The sequence below is a fragment of the Oncorhynchus masou genome, chromosome 14 (assembly GCF_036934945.1).
Source record: "Oncorhynchus masou masou isolate Uvic2021 chromosome 14, UVic_Omas_1.1, whole genome shotgun sequence".
Lineage (NCBI taxonomy): Eukaryota > Metazoa > Chordata > Actinopteri > Salmoniformes > Salmonidae > Oncorhynchus > Oncorhynchus masou.
In genome coordinates, this window is record NC_088225.1 from 23141708 (window position 1) to 23160054 (window position 18347).

General features: G+C 45.8%; 1 protein-coding gene across 3 annotated transcripts in view; it reads left to right on the top strand.

Annotated features, from left to right (window-relative positions):
- rfx1a (regulatory factor X, 1a (influences HLA class II expression)) overlaps window positions 1-13102 on the top strand; it is a 26901-nt gene extending 13799 nt beyond the window's left edge. For all 3 annotated transcript variants that reach the window (XM_064986919.1, XM_064986920.1, XM_064986922.1), the window contains exons 9-19: window positions 544-663; window positions 1921-2051; window positions 2463-2581; window positions 4301-4410; window positions 4532-4683; window positions 7708-7805; window positions 7922-8071; window positions 8445-8653; window positions 8904-9057; window positions 9197-9242; window positions 9466-13102. In XM_064986919.1, coding sequence (XP_064842991.1) covers window positions 544-663; window positions 1921-2051; window positions 2463-2581; window positions 4301-4410; window positions 4532-4683; window positions 7708-7805; window positions 7922-8071; window positions 8445-8653; window positions 8904-9057; window positions 9197-9242; window positions 9466-9620 — 1444 coding nt within the window. In that variant the 3' untranslated portion in view covers window positions 9621-13102. The remainder of the gene's footprint in view (window positions 1-543; window positions 664-1920; window positions 2052-2462; window positions 2582-4300; window positions 4411-4531; window positions 4684-7707; window positions 7806-7921; window positions 8072-8444; window positions 8654-8903; window positions 9058-9196; window positions 9243-9465) is intronic.
- Window positions 13103-18347: the final 5245 nt, after the last annotated feature.

Consider the following 18347-nt stretch of genomic DNA (forward strand, 5'->3'; position numbering starts at 1 on the left):
GCCTGGGCACCCGGTGAGATGGGTTATATCATACAGACACGCACACGCCGCCTGGGCACCCGGTGAGATGGGTTATATCATACAGACACGCACACGCCGCCTGGGCACCCGGTGAGACGGGTTATATCATACAGACACGCACACGCCACCTGGGCACCCGGTGAGACGGGTTATATCATACAGACACGCTAACGCACACACCGCTTGGGCACCCGGTGAGACGGGTTATATCATACAGACACGCACACGCCGCCTGGGCACCCGGTGAGACGGGTTATATCATACAGACACGCACACGCCACCTGGGCACCCGGTGAGACGGGTTATATCATACAGACACGCAACGCACACCTGGGCACCCGGTGAGACGGGTTATATCATACAGACACGCACACGCCACCTGGGCACCCGGTGAGACGGGTTATATCATACAGACACGCACACGCCGCCTGGGCACCCGGTGAGACGGGTTATATCATACAGACACGCATACGCCCCAAAAGCTTAGGCTGAATCAGAGGCTGAATTGTGTATGTGTTCCAGGGGGAACTCCAAGTACCACTATTACGGCCTGAGAATCAAGGCCTGCTCCTCTCTGATCAGACTGATGGAGGACCAGCAGCACCTGGCCATGAGACAGCAGCCCTTCTCTCAGAAACAGAGGTGGGCTATCAGCCTCTGTCTCTCTCTGTGTCTCTCTATCTCTCTCTCTCTCTGCGTCTCTGTCTCTCTCTTTTCCCCTTGCGTCTCTCTCTCTCTCTGCGTCTCTGCCTCTCTCTCTCCCTCTGCGTCTCTCTGTCTCTCTCTCTCTCTGCGTCTCTGCCTCTCTCTCTTTCTCTCTGCGTCTCTCTCTCTCTGCGTCTCTCTCTCTCTGCGTCTCTGCCTCTGTCTCTCCCTCTGCGTCTCTCTGTCTCTCTCTCTCTGCGTCTCTGCCTCTCTCTCTTTCTCTCTGCGTCTCTCTCTCTCTCTCTCTCTGCGTCTCTGCCTCTCTCTCTCCCTCTGCGTCTCTGTCTCTCTCTCTCTTCTCCTCTTTCACTCTCACAGTGCCTCAATCACTGTCTCTCTCTAGCACTCTAACAGTTGCTCTCTTTCCTACCCTCTCTCTCTCTCTCTCTTTCCTACCCTCTCTCACTCCCTCTCTCTCTCCTCCCCCTCTCTCACTCTGTCTCTCTTTCCTACCCTCTCTCACTCTCTGTCTCTCTTTCCCCCCTCTCTCACTCTCTCTCTTTCCTCCCCTCTCTCACTGTGTCTCTCTTTCCTACCCTCTCTCACTCTCTGTCTCTCTTTCCCCCTCTCTCACTCTCTCTCTTTCCTCCCCTCTCTCACTCTCTCTCTTTCCTACCCTCTTTCACTCTCTCTCTTTCCTCTCCTCTCTCACTCTCTCTCTTTCCTCCCCTCTCTCACTCTCTCTCTTTCCTACCCTCTTTCACTCTGTCTCTCTTTCCTACCCTCTCACCCTGTCTCTCTTTCCTACCCTCTCACTATCTGTCTCTCTTTCCGACCCTCTTTCCTACCCTCTCTCTCTTTCCCCCCCTCTCTCACTCTGTCTCTCTTTCCTACCCTCTCTCACTCTCTGTCTCTCTTTCCTACCCTCTCTCACTCTCTGTCTCTCTTTCCTACCCTCTCTCACTCTCTGTCTCTTTCCCCCTTTATCTCACGCTGTCTCTCTTTCCTACCCTCTCACTCTGTTTCTCTTTCCTACCCTCTCTCAATCTCTGTCTCTCTTTCCTACCCTCTCTCACTCTCTGTCTCTCTTTCCTACCCTCTCACTCTCTCTGTCTCCCTTTCTCTCATTTCATTTCTGTATTTCTGTCCTCATTCCTAGAACTTATTGTGCCATTTTGTTGTATCTCTCTCATTGAAGCCTCCCTGCTGTATAAAGGATCTTCATTATTTTCATCATGAACCCCTCCTCCCTAGGTTGAAGCCGGTGCAGAAGGTGGAGGGGATGACCAATGGCATGGCGGCAGGCTCGGGCCAACAGCAGCAGCAGCAGGGGGCGGGGCTCTCTGACATCAGCGCCCAAGTGCAGCAGTACCAGCAGTTCCTGGGTGAGAGGGTGGGGGGTGTCAGGTCTGTCAACACTAGGGGGAATTGGGGTAACACCTTATTGTACCATCTTGGTGTTTACAGTATATGGTAACAATAAGGACTGGAGTCAATGAGTAGCTACTTCACTTAGTGTTAAAATGACCACCAAAGAAACGGAAGAGTGTTTAAAATGTACCTACGATGTAATAACATTTTACCATATTTTACCAAGTACAGTAGAGAAATACTAAGATACAAATCTCAGAGTTATAGACTGACTGATTAACGGAATGGACAATATCGAACCGGGACAGTTATTAAACGCAAACAAATGAACGTCAGTAGGTTACAGACAGTGCTAAAACAGGTCAGACATTTACAGTATCTGGCTTGTGTAAATACACAATTAATATGGTCTTCTTTCCATGCAGACGCGTCTCGGACCCTCCCAGAGTTCCCTGACCTTGACCTGCAGGGCAAGGCCCTACCGGAGGGCATAGAACTGGAGCACATCAAGAGCTTCCAGCTGCTGTATCGGGAACACTGTGAGGTGCCTGTCTGTATGTCACACTGGTTGTTTATATGTACAGCATGTTACTGTCTGTCTGTTAACCCCTGTCTGTCTGTACAGAGGCCTACCTCTGTCTGTCTGTACAGAGGCCTACATCTGTCTGTCTGTACAGAGGCCTACATCTGTCTGTCTGTACAGAGGCCTACATCTGTCTGTCTGTACAGAGGCCTACCTCTGTCTGTCTGTACAGAGGCCTACCCCTGTCTGTCTGTACAGAGACCTACCCCTGTCTGACTGTACAGAGACCTACCCCTGTCTGTCTGTTCCCGAGGCCTACATCTGTCTGTCTGTACAGAGGCCTACCTCTGTCTGTCTGTACAGAGGCCTACCTCTGTCTGTCTGTACACAGACCTACCCCTGTCTGTCTGTACAGAGGCCTACCCCTGTCTGTCTGTACAGAGACCAACCCCTGTCTGTCTGTACAGAGGCCTACCTCTGTCTGTCTGTACAGAGACCTACCCCTGTCTGTCTGTACAGAGACCTACCCCTGTCTGTCTGTACAGAGACCTACCCCTGTCTGTCTGTACAGATACCTACCCCTGTCTGTCTGTACAGAGGCCTACCCCTGTCTGTCTGTACAGAGACCTACCCCTGTCTGTCTGTACAGAGACCTACCCCTGTCTGTCTGTGCCTACCCCTGTCTGTCTGTACAGAGACCTACCCCTGTCTGTCTGTACAGAGACCTACCCCTGTCTGTCTGTACAGAGACCTACCCCTGTCTGTCTGTACAGAGACCAACCCCTGTCTGTCTGTACAGAGGCCTACCTCTGTCTGTCTGTACAGAGACCAACCCCTGTCTGTCTGTACAGAGACCTACCCCTGTCTGTCTGTACAGAGACCTACCCCTGTCTGTCTGTACAGAGACCTACCCCTGTCTGTCGGTACAGATACCTACCCCTGTCTGTCTGTACAGAGACCCACCCCTGTCTGTCTGTACAGAGACCTACCCCTGTCTGTACAGAGTCCTACCCCTGTCTGTCTGTACAGATACCTACCCCTGTCTGTCTGTACAGATACCTACCCCTGTCTGTCTGTACAGAGGCCTACCCCTGTCTGTCTGTACAGAGGCCTACCCCTGTCTGTCTGTACAGAGTCCTACCCCTGTCTGTCTGTACAGAGTCCTACCTCTGTCTGTACAGATACCTACCCCTGTCTGTCTGTACAGATACCTACCCCTGTCTGTCTGTACAGAGGCCTACCCCTGTCTGTCTGTACAGAGTCCTACCCCTGTCTGTCTGTACAGAGTCCTACCTCTGTCTGTACAGATACCTACCCCTGTCTGTCTGTACAGAGACCTACCCCTGTCTGTCTGTACAGAGACCTACCCCTGTCTGTCTGTACAGAGACCTACCCCTGTCTGTCTGTACAGAGACCTACCCCTGTCTGTCTGTACAGAGGCCTACCCCTGTCTGTCTGTACAGAGACCTACCCCTGTCTGTCTGTACAGAGACCTACCCCTGTCTGTACAGAGACCTACCCCTGTCTGTCTGTACAGAGACCTACCCCTGTCTGTCTGTACAGAGACCTACCCCTGGTGTATGTGTCATTGTTCATTGATCAGTTCTTGTATAGTTCTGTTATGTACATGTCATCTGTACGTCTCACTGTTGTTTCTGTCGGTCCAGCTGTCCTGTGCATCCTTTGCATAAAGGGAGGAACTAAGCTAGTTGATACTGATGGTTCCCTCTTTGTCTCCAGGCTATTCTGGACGTGACGATCAACCTGCAGTTCACCCTGGTGGAGACCCTGTGGAAGACCTTCTGGAGGTTTGAAGAGAGCCAGAGTGGAGACACTGGCACACTGGCTGTGTACGTCTTGTCCTGGGACTTCAAAATGCTACTAAAGCAACTGTCTTTTTTTATTTTTATATCAAGTCATTTTTTCAAGAATCCTGTGTCATTTTCTAACGTATCTGTATTGTTGTAACAGACATGATGAGTCTGAGAAGCGCCTGCCTAAGGACTGTCTAGTGATCCTGTGTAAGTACGACCCTGTGCTCCGCTGGAGCCGCGACTGTGACAACACCCTTTACCAGGGCCTGGTGGAGATCCTCATCCCTGATGTGCTGCGGCCCATCCCCAGTGAGTTAGAACGCACTACCCAACACCACATAATACTGATACCACTACAGAGCAGTATAGAGAGCCTTCAGAAAGTCTTCAAACCTCTTGACCTTTTACACATTGTGTTCAAGTCTGGATTTTTAAATGGATTATATTGAGATTGTTTGTCACTGGCCTAGACACAATACCCCATAATGTCAACGTCAACTTATGTATTTAGACATTTTTATAAATGAAAATCTGGAATGTCTTGGGTCAATAAGTATTCAAGCCTAAATTAAGTTCAGGAGTAAAAATGTACTTAACAAGTCTCATAAGTTGCATGGACTCTGTGTTAAACACGATGTTTGAATGACTACCTCCTCTCTGTACCCCACACATACAATTATATGTAAGGTGCCTCAGTCGAGCAGTGAATTTCAAGCACAGATTCAACCATAAAGACCTGGGAGGTTTTCCAGTGCCTCACAAAGAAGGGAACCTATTGGTAGATGGATGAATATCCCTTTGAGCTGAAGGTATTAATTACACTTTGGATGGTGTATCAAGAAGCCGCTCTGGATTTCACCATGAGGCCAATGGTGACTTTAAAACAGTTACAGAGTTTAATGGCTGTGATAGGAGATAACGGAGGCTGGATCAACAACCTTGTAGTTACTCCACAATATGAACCTAAATGACAGAGTGAAAAGAAATAAGCCTGTACAGAAGAAAAATATGACAAAACATGTACTAAAGTAATACTGCAAACAAATGTAGCAAAGCAATTCACTTTTTGTCCTGAATAGAAAGTGTTATGTTTGGGGCAAACCCAATACAACACAGTACTGGGTACCACTCTCCATATTTCCAAGCATAGTGGTGTCTGCATAATGTTATGGGTATGCTTGTAATCATTAAGTACTGGGGAGTTTTTCAGGATAAAAAAAAAAACAGAATGGTGCTAAACGCAGTCAGAATCCTAGAGGGAAACCTGGTTCAGTCTGCTTTCCACCAGACACTGAGAGTTGAATTCACCTTTCAGCAGGACAATAACCTAAAACACAAGGCCAAATCTACACTGGAGTTGCTCACCAAGAAGACAGTGAATTTTCCTGAGTGGCCGAGTTACAGTTTTGACTTACTGTAAATCTGCTTGACAATCTGTGGCAAGACCTGAAAATGGTTGTCTAGCAATGATCAACAACCAATTTGGCAGAACTTGATGAATTTTGAAATCAATAATTGGCAAATGTTGCACAATCGATGTGTGGACAGCTCTTAGAGACTTACCTGGAAAGACTGACAGCTGTAATCGCTGACAAAGGTGATTCTAACATGTATTGACTCAGGGGGTTGAATACTTATCTCATCAAGATATATTAGTTTTTATTTATTTTTACAAATGTTGGAATTTTTCTTCCACTTTGACATTACATAGTATTTTGTGAAGATCATTGACAAAAAAATGACAATTAAATCTATTTTAATCCCACTTTTTACACATGTTGTGAATACTTTCTGAAGGCACCTTATAATTATACATAGCACAACATTACACTATACTCAGCGACCTTTTACGCTACTGCTACTCTCTGTTCATCATATATGCATAGTCACTTCAACCATATCTACATGTACATACTACCTCAATCAGCCTGACTAACCGGTGTCTGTATGTAGCCTCGCTACTTTTATAGCCTCGCTACTTTTATAACCTCGCTACTTTTATAGCCTCGCTACTTTTATAGCCTCACTACTTTTATAACCTCGCTACTTTTATAGCCTCGCTACTTTTATAGCCTCGCTACTTTTATAGCCTCGCTACTTTTATAACCTCGCTACTTTTATAGCCTCGCTACTTTTATAACCTCGCTACTTTTATAGCCTCGCTACTTTTATAGCCTCGCTACTTTTATAGCCTCGCTACTTTTATATTCTCGCTACTTTTATAGCCTCGCTACTTTTATAACCTCGCTACTTTTATAGCCTCGCTACTTTTATAACCTCGCTACTTTTATAGCCTCGCTACTTTTATAGCCTCGCTACTTTTATAGCCTCGCTACTTTTATAGCCTCGCTACTTTTATATTCTCGCTACTTTTATAGCCTCGCTACTTTTATAACCTCGCTACTTTTATAGCCTCGCTACTTTTATAGCCTCGCTACTTTTATAGCCTCGCTACTTTTATAGCCTCGTTACTTTTATAGCCTCGCTACTTTTATAGCCTCGCTACTTTTATAACCTCGCTACTTTTATAGCCTCGCTACTTTTATAGCCTTGCTACTTTTATAGCCTCGCTACTTTTATAGCCTCACTACTGTATATAGCCTGTCTTTCTACTGTTGTTTTATTTCTTTACTTACATATTGTTCTCATAATACCTTTTTTGCACTATTGGTTAGAGCCTGTAAGTAAGCATTTCACTGTAAGGTCTACACCTGTTGTATTCGGCGCACGTGACAAGTAAACTTTGATTTTATTTGATTTTATTACAGTACACAAGACATAGCGTTATACTGCACTACATTATACTATGTGACATGACATAGCTGTAATAAAGCCTGTGTGTAGCTGGTGTAGAGGAGTCCGGTGCAGGACAGCAGATATGAGTAATAAACGTATTTACTCTAGATTCCACAAATACAACACAAAATATTTGAGCCCACAATAACGGACCGTATTACAAAACAAACAATCACTCACAAACAAACATGGGGGAACAGAGGGTTAAATAATGAACAAGGAATTGGGGAATTGAAACCAGGTGTTTAAGACAAAGACAAAACAAATGGAAAATAAAATGTGGATCGGCGATGGCTAGAAGGCCGGTGACGTCGACCGCTGCTCGAACAAGGAGAGGGACCGACTTCGGCGGAAGTCGTGACAATAGCACTATATTACACTCATGATCTACATAAACATGACATAGGCCTGGTGGAGATTCTACATAACACAATAAAACACAGGTGGTTTGAGTTCAAGGACATTCTGTTTACCACCACATAGGAGAGCACATTTAGTTCAGCCCTGTGTCAACCCCTCTCTCTCTCCTGTCCACAGGTGCCTTAACTCAAGCCATCCGCAACTTTGCCAAGAGTCTGGAGAGTTGGTTGACCAACGCTATGATGAACATCCCAGAAGAGATGGTCCGCATTAAGGTGTGTGTCTGCTTTCATGTGTGTTGGGCAGCATGTGTTGGTTTCTGCAATGTGTGTGTGTTCTTGGTGAGGTCTTGTCACGCTGTCTTTTCTCACTTCCTCCTCTCATTCTCCAGGTAACGTCAGCCAGTTCGTTTGCCCAGACGCTGCGCAGGTACACCTCTCTGAACCACTTGGCCCAGGCAGCCAGAGCCGTGCTACAGAACACAGCTCAGATAAACCAGATGCTCAGCGACCTCAACCGCGTGGACTTCGCCAATGTTCAGGTCCGTCTGACCTAAGACCTGTGGTTACAGTGTATAGTAACAGTCAGACACTGTCCAGACCATAGACGTGTCATTATATTCATATGATGCAGACCAGCACTGATGGTGATCCCTGTAGTGTTTGTTTGGTAGATGTAGTATAATGTCCTAAAGCTCTGTGTGTTGTTGTTGTTGTCGTACTGACATAACACAGGTGGCCTATGTTACCGTGTCATTCAACTACTATATTTTGTAATTGTGAAGTGACAACAATATAAGAGACATGATACTGACGACTCTCTCTCTTTCTCTCCCCTTCCTCCCCTCTTTCTTTCTCTCTCTCACCCCCTCCTCTGTCTCTTTTCCTCTTCCCCTCCTCTCTCTCTCCATACAGGAGCAGGCGTCGTGGGTGTGTCGCTGTGAGGACCGTGTGGTGCAGCAGTTGGAGCAGGACTTCAAGCTGACCCTGCAGCAGCAGAACTCTCTGGAGCAGTGGGCTGCCTGGCTGGACGGGGTGGTCTCCCAGGTCCTAAAGCCCTACCAGGCCAGTGCCGCCTTCCCCAAAGCAGCCAAGCTCTTCCTGCTCAAGTGGTCCTTCTACAGGTGAGAATGGGATTAGTCCCATCTAGTCCCATGACTGCTAAATACGGTTGAACATTTCCGGTAATTTCACATTTTCAACTAGAATCAAATGGGAATAGGCAGGGAGGGAATCCTCTAACTGGGAAATTTGGGGAAGGTCCTAAAATTTTACAACGCTACTGCTCAGAGACGTTTTTTTTCCTTGTTAGTCAGAAAATCCAGATTTGTTTATCCATGCCAAACCGAACTCTTCCTCCTCCTCCTCCCCCAGTTCCATGGTGATTAGAGACCTGACTCTGCGTAGTGCTGCCAGCTTCGGATCCTTCCACCTGATCAGACTGCTGTATGATGAGTACATGTACTACCTGATAGAACACAGAGTGGCCCAGGCTAAAGGAGAGACACCCATCGCTGTCATGGGAGAGGTACACACACATATACACACATTTACACACGCGCTCACAGTGGCCTAAGCCAAAAAAAGCTCATGTGCTGTTGATATTAGTTACCATTGTTTAGTTGTTACCATTCAATTGTTACTGACTCATTTCCTATGTCTCTCAGTTCGCCAGTCTTGGCAGGAGTTTGAACCCACTGGATCCAGACAAAGGTAACTACCATCCATGTTGTTTGATACAAAGCACATGGCAGCCAGACATAAAGCTACTTATTGAGGATTGCCCAATCCCAGATCAATCCCTACCCCTTACGCATTTGTGGAGATCTGAGAGCATAGGGGGTAGGGGTTAGGGACTAATTTGGGATTGGGCAATCTATTCCTATAACCATGGTTTCTGATATTAAACTTCATCCCACTTGTGTCTGTCTTCCAGAAGAGGAAGAGGAGGAGGAAGAGGAGAGCGATGACGAGTGTCAGGAGCTGTCTCTGCCCTCTGACGGGGCAGGGCTGGGGGAGGAGTCTCTGGAGCCGCCAACCAAGCTGGCCAGAACCGACCAGAGAGTACTCTTCACCACGGGCCAGGACTGAACACACACACACACACACACACACACACACACACTGATACACACATGCACAAACACACTTCCATTCGCAGACTGACTTACACAAATACACACACATAACTGCATTGATTGATACACATTTGTATGCACAGATACTCCAAGATACCCTTGTATACACTAATATGTGCACTAGAGGTTGACACAGGAGTGAAAATTCATTCCTGTTCTGTCTTGTCCTGTAAAAAAATGTTCCCTGTAATGCCCGGATCCTGCAGCGTTTCTATAACCCCGGAACTTTCCTGTCCCATTCTGATAAATATCAGTCCCGTCCCATGCAGATTTTTACACACACAAATCCTTTCTTCCGTTACGCCTCGATCACACCAATAGCGTCATTGCATTTTGGTACACCAGATGTACATTCATTTCCACTGGAACACTGTGTTGCCTTGCAGCGTTGCGTTGCAGAGGCAGTTGCAGTGCGTTCCGTGTGGTGGATACGTTGGAGTTATCAAACGTATGCATCAGACTGTATGTGAAGACGGCCTGACAGAAATGGCAGCAGAAGGTGAAGGTTGAACTTTTGTTGAACACATCCAGATGATGCTGCGTACCATTTTGCGTAATGACGCTGTCGTGTGATCGAGGCGTAGAGTAGTGGCTGGCTCCAACTGAAGCGAGGCGTGAGAGTGAGCTGGAAGGAAGGAAGTTATCATTATATTTAGATTTGTTTCATTAAGTGAACGACATTAGGCCTACACAGTTTATTTTAATTAAATGCTCCACACATTACCATCCTGTGGATTGTCGATCCTGTGCTGTCCCGAAAATGACTCTAGAACTTCCCATTCCTGACAGACCTGTTCCCATGTCAACTTCTAATGTACAGTTTCTACACACATTTGAGTGTAGATACTGTACACACACACACACACACACACACATGTTCATACACTCAATAAAAATGTCTGCAGTCTCTACACATAGATGCTGACCCATCAGTACACAGACACACACAGACACAGTCCCAATACGGTCTGTATGGCACAAGTCTGCTGTAAGCACAGATACCACACATGCATGGATGGGCACACAATCACCGGTCCGGCATTGCTGCACAAAGGACACAGGGTGAACTCTCACACACACACACACACACACACACACACCCACGCCGACCCATGGAGTGAAGAGTGTTTGTTGTCACTTTAATGGATCTGTGTATTGAACAAGGACCTGCCATGTTTCTCTGTATTGGTGTCACTGGCTGACAACAGGGCAGCGCAATGTACATGCCAACCTAAACTACCCTCCACAAACTGTCTGCTGTACCAAGGTGGTCCTGAAGATGTGACGGTTAACAGTTTGTCCTCTCTTACCCAACCCTTCTGTATAGGGAGGAACGGAGGGAGGAAGAGGAAATGGCTGCTTACGTTCTAAATTGTTCAGTTAGCTCTCACTCTCATGTCAATCAAAGCCCAAGAGCCAGTCAGAAGGAGATGGGGCATGTGGGTGACAGCAGATAGACTGTGAAGAGAGTTGTTGTGTGTGTTTTTGATGCCCGTGGGATGTATGTCGTTTTGATGCCCGTGGGGTGTGTGTGTTTTCGATGCCCTTGGGGTGTGTGTGTTTTTGATGCTCGTGGTGTGTGTGTGTGTGTGTGTGTGTGTGTGTGTGTGTGTGTGTGTGTGTGTGTGTGTGTGTGTGTGTGTGTGCTGGGATCCTACTGCTGTGCTGTATTTTTAGGGTGCGATTGAACATGCGTGGATTTATGTGATTGTGTGTGTGTATGTCTTGTAACGTGTGTCTGGTTGTACGATTGTTGAGTCTGTGCTTGAGAAGAAGTGTTGACTGTATTTTTGGTGGATATTTTCAAAGGCATTCAAAATCATTTTGGGTGAATGTTTTTATTGGTTCTTTTTAATTTGATTTGTTCCTTTCCTGAAAAAGAGTGTCATGGTTTTGGGGGTTCTGTTCCAACCACTCACACACGCACACAAAAGATAAAACCCTGGTTTTAAGGTGTTTCCATGTCAACCCCACAGATGTGGAACAGTAGTCCCATGATTTCTCTCCACTGCAGTGTCCATCTGCCTCTGCTGCTGAATGTGCAGTTCTGTAAAGAGAGATCAGTTCAATATATATTCCTGTTTGTGTTTTCAAGTGCTTCATTGCCATCTGTTTTATTGGTTTCTGTTGAGACCTTTGTGGCCTCTAGTTGTCCACACGTCATTGCGCCAGCCTTATTTTTTATGTTTGTTTATCTTTTTCATTTCTGTACCAGACATTTCTGATTTCAAATAATTACTTTGTTTACATATTCCAAGAAGGACTGTCCTGGAGTTAAAATGCGATAATATAATTATATATATGTGTGTCACTCTATTTCCTTTTCATTGTCACAAAGTGAACCTTTCTTGTCTGGTGATGTGGTGTCAATCTGTCACACACTAAGTATATTTTGTGTGTATGTGTATTTACTGAGAGTCGTTATTGAGTGTGAGTATGTATGTTTGATTTCAGTAGTCCTCAAATGAGCTCTCCATACATACACACGCCAAGGGTCCTGCTTCGTTTGCACAGTCACAGTCAATGACTGTCCTTTTATATGGTGAGATGTCAGTAGCCTGATCCCAAATATGTTTGTACGATCTTGCCAACTCCTGGTTTGACAATGACCATATAAGTTGGCGAGACAGCACAAACTGATCGGGTACCAGGCTAGAATATAACAGTTCTGCCTATTTATCACAGACAGTCTCCAATTCGAGATCCCTATAGATCTCTTTCATGTACAGTACTGTATATCTGTGTCTGATGGAATCGCAGCACACAGGTGTAAGGTATTCTGAGGAAGACCCTTACAGTCGGTGCCATTGTTGTATGGGTTTAGCATGGTCCCAGATCTGTTTGTGCTGTCTTATAGAAGTTGGAATGACAGCACAAGCAGATCTGGGGTCAGGCTCGATGTGAAACGAGACAGGTGAATCAGACACCCTATCTTCCTCTACATCTCTCATTCTGTCTCACTCGTTTCCTTCCTGCTAATGTTTTTCTGCTGTTGTTTTGTTGTTGAAGCCATTTTCATAGAACATTGTCCACCACGATCAGTTCGGTTGTTGAACATGTATTGTATGAACTTTTCATTGCATTTAAGTGTCACAAGAATGTTTTCAGAGGCAGCAATGCATATCTTGAGCACGTAGCGTGGACCTCTAAACCAGCATGTTTAACACTCTGGGGCGTCTGCTGCCACCACAGCTGATGATATATCCTCCCATGTCCTGCGGATCTCCCTATACGATGGCCATTCTTTTCCAGACAAAAATGTTTGTCATTTTTATAGAGTTCAGTTTCTTACTTCTAAAAACGGTATTGTGTGGCAGTGTTTTATCAATTTGGTCAAATACACGTATGACTGTGCCTTTGGGAGGTTGTAGAATGCACTTCAAATGTTTTTAATTTTAAAGATATAAAATAAATTAAGAATTTTTTAAGTTGTCACACCCTTGCCCTTGTTTTCTCCTCTGAAATGTACAGACTAGTTTCCGTTGGAGCAGGATGTGGGGACTCTACACTGTGATGCACAAAGACTGTACTTTCCATCACAGTGGCTGTGGTGCATTCATTAGTGCAAACTGTTTCAGAAAATAAATGTTTATATTGGACAAATTTATGTAGGTCCCCACCCATTTCGTCCAGTTTAATTCCGTTTGGTTCCTAGTAAATACACCCCTCGTCTGTCACATAGTCTTTGTGGTAAGCACTGCTCAGAATCAAATACAATTGTATTTTTCACATGCTTACTTACAAAAGAGCTCAGGTTCAGCTTCATGTCCCCTTTCGGTGTGACAGGAATTGAGAAACTGTAATACTAACACACACACACCACACACAAACGACCACAGTAAATACATTTTCCTGAAAACAGACTGTGGTCAAGTTACGTTGGGGTCTTAACTTACATTGTAATAGACTGTGGTGAAAGCACATTGGAAGGCTTTAAGTGGTTTACTTACTCTTTGATAGGCATTTAGTTAATGTGTTGTTGTTGTCTACATGCTGATACTACTACAGTTAAGGTAGTCTCGCTGCTCTCGCATAGCCAAACAGGCACTAATTAACCTAGAACTCTGGAAGTAAATAGGAATTTGTTCTTAACTGACTTAAAGGTTAAATTAAAAGGTGAGGCTACATGAGGCAGCTCTCTAGTGACCCCTAGTGGTAGGAATGGGATAGTAATTTAACTAGGCCAACTCCAGCCAAACCCGGACGACACTGGGCCAATTGTGCGCTGCCCTATGGAACTCCCAATCACGGCCGGATGTTATACAGCCTGGAATCGAACCAGGTACTGTAGTGACGCCTCTTGCACTGACCAACTGGCAGGTGTCTTCCCTGACATTTTCAACATGCCCCTGATTGAGTCTGTAATACCAACATGTTTCAAGCAGACCACTATAGTCCCTGTGCCCAAGAACACAAAGGCAACCTGCCTAAATGACTACAGACCCATAGCACTCACGTCTGTAGCCATGAAAGGCTGGTAATGGCTCACATCAACACCATTATCCCAGAAACCCTAGACCGACTCCAATTTGCATACCACCCAAACAGATCCACAGATGATGCAATCTCTATTGCACTCCACACTGCCCTTTCCCACCTGGAAAAAAGGAACACCTATGTGAGAATGCTATTCACTGACCTTAGCTCAGCGTTCAACACCATAATACCCTCAAAGCTCATCACTAAGCTAAGGATCTTGGGACTAAACACCTCCCTCTGCAACTGGATCCTGGACTTCCTGACTGGCCGCCCCCAGGTGGTGAGGGTAGGTAGCAACACATCTGCCACGCTGATCCTCAACACTGGAGCCCCCCAGGGGTGCGTGCTCAGTCCCCTCCTGTACTCCCAGTTTACTCACAACTGCATGGCCAGGCACGACTCCAACACCATCATTAAGTTTGCAGATGACAAAACAGTGGTCGGCCTGATCACCGACAACAACGGGAAAGCCTATAGGGAGGAGGTCAGAGACCTAGCCGGATGGTGCCAGAATAGCAACCTATCCCTCAACGTAATCAAGACTAAGGAGATGATTGTGGACTACAGGAAAAGGAGGACCGAGTACGCCCCCATTCTCATCGACGGGGCTGTAGTGGAGCAGGTTGAGAGCTTCAAGTTCCTTGGTGTCCACATCACCAACAAACTAGAATGTTCCAAACACACTAAGACAGTCGTGAAGAGGGCACGACAAAGCCTATTCCCCCTCAGGAAACTAAAAAGATTTGACATGGGTCCTCAGATCCACAAAAGTTTCTACAGCAGCAACATCGGGAGCATCCTGACTGGTTGCATCACTGCCTGGTAGGGCAATTGCTCGGCCTCCGACCGCAAGGCACTACAGAGGGTAGTGCGTACGGCCCAGTTCATCACTGGGGCTAAGCTGCCTGCCATCCAGAACTTCTACACCAGGCAGTGTCAGAGGAAGGCCCTAAAAATTGTCAAAGACCCCAGTCATAGACGGTTCTCTCTACTACCCCATGGCAAGCCGTACCGGAGTGCCAAGTCTAGGACAAAAAGGCTTCGCAAACAGTTTATACCCCCAAACCATATGACTCCTGAACAGGCAATCAAATGGCTACCCAGACTATTTGCATTGTGTGCCCCCCCAACCACTCTTTTACACTGCTGCTACTCTCTGTTTATCATATATACAGTGCCTTGCGAAAGTATTCGGCCCCCTTGAACTTTGCAACCTTTTGCCACATTTCAGGCTTCAAACATAAAAATATAAAACTATTTTTTTGTGAAGAATCAACAACAAGTGGGACACAATCATGAAGTGGAACGACATTTATTGGATATTTCAAACTTTTTTAACAAATCAAAAACTGAAAAATTGGGCGTGCAAAATTATTCAGCCCCCTTAAGTTAATACTTTGTAGCGCCACCTTTTGCTGCGATTACAGCTGTAAGTCATTTGGGGTATGTCTCTATCAGTTTTGCACATCGAGAGACTGAATTTTTTTCCCATTCCTCCTTGCAAAACAGCTCGAGCTCAGTGAGGTTGGATGGAGAGCATTTGTGAACAGCAGTTTTCAGTTCTTTCCACAGATTCTCGATTGGATTCAGGTCTGGACTTTGACTTGGCCATTCTAACACCTGGATATGTTTATTTTTGAACCATTCCATTGTAGATTTTGCTTTATGTTTTGGACCATTGTCTTGTTGGAAGACAAATCTCCGTCCCAGTCTCAGGTCTTTTGCAGACTCCATCAGGTTTTCTTCCAGAATGGTCCTGTATTTGGCTCCATCCATCTTCCCATCAATTTTAACCATCTTCCCTGTCCCTGCTGAAGAAAAGCAGGCCCAAACCATGATGCTGCCACTACCATGTTTGACAGTGGGGATGGTGTGTTCACGGTGATGAGCTGTGTTGCTTTTACGCCAAACATAACGTTTTGCATTGTTGCCAAAAAGTTCAATTTTGGTTTCATCTGACCAGAGCACCTTCTTCCACATGTTTGGTGTGTCTCCCAGGTGGCTTGTGGCAAACTTTAAACAACACTTTTTATGGATATCTTTAAGAAATGGCTTTCTTCTTGTCACTCTTCCATGAAGGCCAGATTTGTGCAATATACGACTGATTGTTGTCCTATGGACAGAGTCTCCCACCTCAGCTGTAGATCTCTGCAGTTCATCCAGAGTGATCATGGGCCTCTTGGCTGCATCTCTGATCAGTCTTCTCCTTGTATGAGCTGAAAGTTTAGAGGGACGGCCAGGTCTTGGTAGATTTGCAGTGGTCTGATACTCCTTCCATTTCAATATTATCGCTTGCACAGTGCTCCTTGGGATGTTTAAAGCTTGGGAAATCTTTTTGTATCCAAATCCGGCTTTAAACTTCTTCACAACAGTATCTCGGACCTGCCTGGTGTGTTCCTTGTTCTTCATGATGCTCTCTGCGCTTTTAACAGACCTCTGAGACTATCACAGTGCAGGTGCATTTATACGGAGATTTGATTACACACAGGTGGATTGTATTTATCATCATTAGTCATTTAGGTCAACATTGGATCATTCAAAGATCCTCACTGAACTTCTGGAGAGAGTTTGCTGCACTGAAAGTAAAGGGGCTGAATAATTTTGCACGCCCAATTTTTCAGTTTTTGATTTGTTAAAAAAGTTTGAAATATCCAATTAATGTCGTTCCACTTCATGATTGTGTCCCACTTGTTGTTGATTCTTCACAAAAAAATACAGTTTTATATCTTTATGTTTGAAGCCTGAAATGTGGCAAAAGGTCGCAAAGTTCAAGGGGGCCGAATACTTTCGCAAGGCACTGTATATACCATACCAAGATGGCATAGCAGTCAGACGTCCTTTGTCCTCGTCTTGTCCCGTGTATATATATATTTACATATTTTCTTCGCATATCTTTTCATATCTTTTTTCCCAAAATACTCAACTTCAAAACACTCTCCTGCAACCCGCCTCACCAATTACAAAAAAAAATGTATTATTCACCTCGAATCTGAAATCCGCAATAGAAGCTAGCCAGAAGTTAGCCAGTTTACTGTTTACTGGCTAACGTTAGTATTCAGCTAACCACGGTTGGTGGGCATCAGTTATCCTTTAGCTCGAAAAGCTATCGCCAGTTTTGTACAACGAGACTCAGACCAGAGCATACCGGACATATTTTCTCTCCATATCCCCGGATTTCTACCGCAAGCTCTGGACATTTACATCTGGATCTTGCAGCTAGCTAGCTGCTATCCGAGTGACTATTGGCTTACGTCGGTCCCGGAGCAAACGTCAATTATTCCGGAGCTAGCCAGCTGAAGAGTTCCATCAGCCACTTCTGGGCTACAATCACCTATCCGGACCCGTTTTACTGCCGATGCGGAGCCCCACCGGGCCTTCACGACTGGACTACCGACGTTATCTGCCCGATTGAATTATCCAACTGGCCCCTCCGTCGCGACGTTACCTGAATGCCCATCTGCGGCCCGCTGTCTTATCGGCTGCTATCTGAATAGGTCTATTGAACAATTTTCTTGGGTCACTATAACTACAACATTTTCAGACAAGATAGAACGGCCAAAGGGGGTGGTGTTGCAATCTACTGCAGAGAGAGCCTGCAGAGTTCTGTCCTACTATCCAGGTCTGTGCCCAAACAATTTGAACTTCTACTTTTAAAAATCCATCTCTCTAAAAACAAATCTCTCACCGTTGCCGCCTGCAAAAGACCACCCTCTGCCCCCAGCTGTGCTCTGGACACCATATGTGAACTGATTGCCCCCCATCTGTCTTCAGAGCTCGTGCTGCTAGGTGACCTAAACTGGAACATGCTTAACACCCCAGCCATGCTACAATCGTGATGCCCTCAATCACACACAAATTATCAATGAACCTACCAGGTACCACCCCAAAGCCGTAAACACGGGCACCCTCATAGATATCATCCTAACCAACTTACCCTCTAAATACACCTCTGCTGTTTTCAACCAAGATCTCAGCGATCACAGCCTCATTGCCTGCATCCGTAATGGATCAGTGGTCAAACGACCTCCACTCATCACTGTCAAACGCTCCCTGAAACACTTCACAGAGCAGGCCTTTCTAATCGACCTGGCCCGGGTATCCTGGAAGGATATTGACCTCATCCCGTCAGTAGAGGATGCCTGGTTATTTAAAAAAAATGCCTTCCTCACCATCTTAAATAAGCATGCCCCATTCAAGAAAT